Here is a 6,781-nt window from a genome sequence, read left to right on the forward strand (position 1 = left end):
TTCGTATGTAAAATGTTGAAGTGACACGGTTTGTAAAAAAGTATTAACTAATTAATTATTATTAATCTGTGTCAGTCAGTGGATAACTTGTGACGTTTACATTAAAACTATCAAAATTTAATAAAATAAACACTCATTACGTGGAAATCACATCGAAATGAGAATTCATCTATCTTTTTCGAGAAGCTACAGAAGTCGACAAACCTTTAAAAGGTAAGGTTTTGTGCGTGCGTGCGTGCGTGCGTGCGTGCGTACGTGCATGCGTGCGTATGAAAAAGAGAGAGAGAGAAAATGTAAACACATGTTTATGCGCGCGTGTAGTCAGCTGATCGTCGCGAGGGTCTCGCGTACCGCCTGCCGTCGGACAGTAAGTTGCGCCGCCTCTGTCTACCTTCCGTACGCGGCCCGTAATTCACTAACTATTTCTCTTTATAACTTGAAAACTAAGCTCCGCACAAATTTTTGCCAAAGGAAAAATTGTCTCAGAATGTGGTCAGAAATACCTATGTTTAAGAACAATATACTTATTCTGAATCACCCTGTATATTGTATTATGTACTATATTATAATACTATACAATTTTAATACCGAGAATCAAATCTTTTAATTTAAGTTCTTTAAAAGGCTTCTTTGGAGTTCTTCCTCCCCAATTAAAATTCATCGCAAACTTTGAAGTAATAAGACTTTTCAGTATTTTTCTTGTAGTTCCCGCTGCACCATGACTTATTCCAACATGATTAAATTTTAATTTCTGAAAATAGACACAATACTATAGACACAATACGATAATATAGACATATTAAATTAATGAAATATCTACTGAACTTACACGATGTATATACAAATAGTACGTAACACTCACCATGTTGTTATAATTTTCAGTAGTAGAAAGATACTCCTCAAATTCATTAAGTTGTGCGTCATTGTCAATCGGCAGTGTAGGAACAACTGTTTCTTGAAAGACTTCTAATCTCTGAGGTCTTAAAAGAGTTAATATTTCCTGTATAACAGGTACTATAATATTATTCTGTATGTAATCGAGCTTCCTAAGCTTTTTCAAAATTAATAATTCTAGTGATTCTGTTTAAAAAAAGAATATAAATTTAATTAATTTAATGTATTAAATTAAGAACAACTTTGATTAATTTAAAATTAAAAAAAAGTATATTAATAATAAACATTTTAAAATACACTGATAAAGTTGATTATCAATAACTTTAAAGGACTTTTACTTATTCTTTATTAGTAATATTGTTAATTAAATTTGATATAATTATCTATAAAAAATTTTGTTTAATTGCAAAAATTTTTGTAAATATATTCAACACCTTATCCGTTGCAAATTTTTTAATTTGATATTGAACAAAAATGAAATTAAAAACTATTTCCTTTTTTTTTCTTTTACTTTAATCAAATATAATTTTATAAAAAACTAGTACCTGTATTTTTGTTATTATTTATAGGAGTAGCAGACATAACACATTAATTAGTATTTTCATTTTCTTTTGTAAAATTCCTTGCACGTGATACCTCTACTAAAGAATTTAGAGTAATGTCTTCCCTGTCTGTATATTTATCAGGTGCTCTAATTATAGAAGGAGACTTCACTTTATTTTTGTTTTGCCTTTGTTTCTTTGACAAAAGACTTTCTTCATTTGAAGAATAAATTTCTGATTGGGAGGAAGGTTCCCTTTTCATTAAACGTTTATTATTATTATTTGTAAAGGTAGTAGGAATAATAGAGGAATTAAAATTTTTCTTTTCTGCAAAATTTTTTTCATATGACGATTCAGCTACAGAGTTTAATAGCATTAAGTTTTCCCTGCCTGAAGAACATTTCTCAAATAATCCAACAGACCTTATTTTATTCTTATTTTTGTATTGTTTAACTTTTTTTGAAACAAGGTTCTCTTCCTCGCTCTCTTCATTTGAAGCATAAATCTTTGATCTTGTTTTTCTTTTACATCTGCATTCATTCTCTAGACCTTCTGAATCAAGATGAGAAGTATATAGCTTTTGATAAATGAGAACGAGCTTCTTGATATGAATCTGCAATCAAAGTTCATTATTATTATATTTATTATTATTAATATAAAGTTTGTTTTTTTAAAGATTTAATAAATTTACTCACTGTATTTACGTAATATTCTGAGGGAATATTTGCTCCATTTTTCTGAATCAGGACTTTCAATACATAAAATAGCTTTTTTTACTTGATCGTTTTTATAATAATCAGGCCAAAAGCATCTAGTTTCGTCTTTATTAATCCATCTTATTGGTATAACTTCTGTTTCTGCGGTTTCAGTGAATTCAGCCACACAATGCATAATTTACTAAAATAAATACTATTGTAATTATATAAATAAAACTATTATATTAAATCCATTAAATGTTTTATCAATAAAATTAATGAAATAATTTCTTTTTTATTCTGATTCTTAATGTTGATTCTTTTTTGTAATTTATAATTAAATTTTTATTCAGCCGTCTTTTACCTAATTTCAATATTTTAAATTTTTCTTTATACACAAAGAATTTATAACAAAGGCTGTTGTTTAAAATTTCATTCATTTTGATATAATAATTAGATAATAAATATAAAACAAGTAGTTATAAGTTCAAATAAAGCAATTTTAAATTGTTTATTAGTTAAGGTGTAATAATGGAAATGTAACATATGTATCAATTTCAGATTGACTATCTGGTAAAGCGACTAATTTTCTTTTTACATTTTTTAAATCATGAACCTGAAGTGTCGAATTTAAATTAGAAACTTTGAAAGTATTAAGAATGGATGAATCGCATGGATAGTTGTAAAAGTTTTTCTTCTCTTTATATTCATTAACAACTACATAATATTTCATATGAATTTCAAATAAAATATTTTTAACTGTGGCAATTGTTCCATTATCTAGTTCTATATGACTATTATTATTTGATATTGATAATGTGTAAAATGGTGCTATTATTTTACGGAACTGTTTTGTATACTTATATTTTCTTGGTATAGGACCCTTAATATGAGAATGAACTCCCTGCACAGTCTCTTCTTCAAAAGATGATTTAAGCATATTTAACTCACTAATGCGCAAACAAATTTGTTGATGAGGATTAGCTGGATATCGAATCAATTTTTTTAATTTGCCTAAAAAATTTTCGAAGGGAAAACTAGAATAATCCCATAATAGATTAAACTTTTTAACGTCATCACAAATATGAATAAGATTATGAAAATTATAAATTAGAATGTAATTTCCATAAATATGTTCTGCATGCAAAACAAAATTTTTTAAAATTTCTTCAGCATAATTTATATAATTTCTAACAAGTTCAGCACTTGATAAAATAAATACTGCACAATGTAAAAGCATAAAATGCTTATAAATTGTATTATCTGCTAGTATGTCTTTTAAGACTACAGGTCCAACATATTAAAGAAAAAATCTATATTCAGTAGTCTTTCATGCTTAATTCTGTTAGAGGTCTTGTTTTTCTTACAAAATCATTTGGAATGAATGATTTTAAAAACTTTTTTTTTAAGTTCTCAATTGAATGGAAGGAAAGTTTATAAGGTGGTTTTCCATTACAAACCCAGCGAAATAATAATGTTTTCATTATTCTTAGACATAAAAGATGCTTAGGATCTAATGGAAATTGAGTTACTGCACCAATATTGCATCTTACTAAAGGAGAAATGCCTTTATGATGATCTTCATCAATCTGATCATAGAATGATTGATCAGTTCTTTTTGGAGCACAAATATTTTTGAATATCATTCGATGTGCGATACTAATTCCTTCAGCAGTGCACTTTTCACAACCATGCCTACCATTATAAGAAATACAACATTTTAAATATGATCGAGCTGGTGCATCACATATAAAAGCATTTACTTTTATTTTTTGTTCATTATAAAAAAAACCATTTATTGATAGATCATTTAATTCAATTAAAATTTCTTGTAAAAACAGATCCAAAGGTTTCGGTTTTCCAGTGCCCGTAAAAATGCCAACTACAAAAGGATTTTTATTTTTTATGTTTAAACATTTTATAAGAATAGGCATATTCCACTACTTTTAATTGTAAATTGGAACACCATCAATATTTACATCAATCTTTAAAATTTGATTTACATTTTTATTTAAATCATTTAACATTTTTAACAGATTATTTGTAATACCAATATGTGTGTATGAACCATTATCTAAAGTTAAAGTATTTACTTGCCTAGGAGTATTAAGTATAGTTTTCTCTCTTTGAGGGTAGACCATCCACAAATTCATTTAAGCAAACCAACAAGTTATCAAATGCTGAATGAGTTATATTGTGTAATAGATCCCATTTAGCTAAGGATTGTATCATCTTATTAGAAGCTTTTATCTTTGTTGGTAATTTTGTTTCTAAAGAATTTATTTTTGATGATTCGTCAACAAGTATGTTTTCTCTCAACTCAAAATTATTTATGGTGCTGTGTAAATCATTATATACTTGAAAATTCAAGGACGTACTTAAATTGATTTCTGTCGATTTGTGTTTAATTTTAATTAAGCATTCCATTGGTTTCAGTTCCATTGGAATGTTATTCAATTCGATGTTGATATCGGAATCATAGCAATTAGTTTCTTTTCTATGATGAAGAGACTGATATAGCTGCTTTAATTCTTCATAAGCGTCTCTGGCAAAATGCCGACTTTTTTGTCTTTTCGAAAAATCCATAATAAAAATTTTTTTGTTCTCCGTAATACTTTCGTTACAAAGCACAAACAGCACAACACAACAAACCTTTTTATATTTTAATTACTCGTGACAACTTTCAGATGCTCAAGCAAAAAGATATAAGCTCTAAACTAACTTTTTAAGATTGGTTATAATATCAACATAACCATCCACCGTCGAGAGAAATCTAGAAAGAAGTGAAAGTATATTATCAATCTGATTAAGTACAAAAAATTAGAAAAAATTAAAGTTATTCTTTTAAGTGTATTATCAAGAAAATAAGAAAAATAATATGAAAAGCATACATTATACTTACAATTAGCTGAAGAAAGCAAGGCGTCATATAACCTCGAAACAAGGCACAAGTCCACCCGATGGAATAACATAAAAAGAATTTTCACTGTCCCGAGTTATATATACCAAATTACACAATATCAATTGTTCACACTTGTAGACACGGATATACTGCAGTTCGATTCTTTCTACCGGGATAGATGTGCCTGTTGCGCACGAATTATAAAGAATTTACTGTAAGACGATGTGCAACGGCATAGTAGCAACAGTAAAACACAAGGAAAGATATAAACGAAAACAAAAGCCGCGCTTCTACTTTGTCCACAGAAGGTAGCTTTCCCGCTTTCCTATATGTTTCCCAAAATTGGCGCATTCGGAGTACAGGACGTGATACTTTGTGTTAAAAGGAACAACTTTTTCTTTTAGCAAATTTTGATCTGATAAATAATTTTGGCAGGAGAGCTGGTTAAAGTTAACAAATAATCGCTCTTGTCCATGCGGCGCTCAAGGTCGACGCGCGCTCCTCCATTCACCTGTTCCTAATTCTTGGCTAATATTTACAAGTAATGTCTTAAGATACTAATACGGCTCTGTTATAATTAATTTACGACATTTTAAGACTGTGTTTAAGACAGTTTTAAATATTAAGAATCAGTTATAAATATTATTATTAATTATTAATATTTAAGACTGTCTTAAACACAGTCTTAAAATGTCGTTAACTAATTAGAGTATCTTAAGACATTACTATTAAATATTATTATTAATTATTAATATTTAAGACTGTCTTAAACACAGTCTTAAAATGTCGTTAACTAATTAGAGTATCTTAAGACATTACTTGTAAATATTAGTCAAGGATTAGGAACAAGTGAATGGAGGAGCGCGCGCCGGCCCTGAGCGCCGCATGGACAAGAGCGATTATTCGTTAACTTTAACCAGCTCTCCTGCCAAAATTACTTGTCAGATTAAAATTTGCTAAAGGAAAAAGTTGTTCCTTTTAGCACAAAGTATCACGTTCTGTACTCCGAATGCGCCAATTTTGGAACACCCTGTATACTATACATATATGTATGTACATATATGTACGTACATACATATATATGTATATATACTGTCACGTGCTCCGCGGGGTTCGCGCGAGCACGGATCAAAAACGAAAGAAAGGAAATCGCGAACGATTTCGGGAGGGAAGGTGATGGTCCTCTTGCTTAAGTCCCTGCCACGAGCGACGCGGGGTGGCGACGCAAAAATTGGGCGCCAGACGTGCTCTATGGCACGTCACTCGCAAAATGCAAAGCGTTTAATGCAATAGCGCGAATAATACTCTTACGCGCGACAATACGTGGAATCTACCGACGAAGGCCACTCCCAAGGTCGACCGCGTGAGGGCCGACCGGCTCTACCTAACGGCAGAGGGGCAGGGCGGAAACAGAGGGCGAGTTATGAGATTTTCGACGGGATAGTGGTGAGCGGGCGAAAGAATGCGTACGCTAAAATTAAAGTAAGAAAGAACACTTTAATAAACGCTTGGTACGGCGATACTAATTGCTCTAGAAAAGATCATTAACAAAGAGAAAATAAGGAAAAGAATCGACTTGCGATATGCGGCAGAAAATAATCTAGTAACTTGTTTGAACGGAAAAAGTTCCGGCAACGGAAAACGCAGTACAATAACAAGTTCGATCCGATACTTCGTTCGCAGAATGATATGCTGACCGGCGAGATAGGCGGGCGCATGCGCACGCCCGGATCGGCAGCCGGAAATAG

At 30.7% G+C, this 6,781-nt stretch overlaps 1 protein-coding gene across 1 annotated transcript in view; it reads right to left on the reverse strand.

Moving 5' to 3' along the window:
• LOC105449817 overlaps positions 1–6,781 on the reverse strand; it is a 14,364-nt gene that overhangs the window by 6,216 nt on the left and 1,367 nt on the right. The window contains exons 2-3 of the mRNA XM_011689198.1: positions 863–1,051; positions 669–751 (exon numbers count right to left, since the gene is read on the reverse strand). Of these exons, the coding sequence (XP_011687500.1) occupies positions 669–751; positions 863–1,051 (272 nt within the window). The remainder of the gene's footprint in view (positions 1–668; positions 752–862; positions 1,052–6,781) is intronic.

The sequence above is a fragment of the Wasmannia auropunctata genome, unplaced genomic scaffold (genome assembly GCF_000956235.1).
Source record: "Wasmannia auropunctata unplaced genomic scaffold, wasmannia.A_1.0 LD336074.1, whole genome shotgun sequence".
Taxonomy (NCBI): domain Eukaryota; kingdom Metazoa; phylum Arthropoda; class Insecta; order Hymenoptera; family Formicidae; genus Wasmannia; species Wasmannia auropunctata.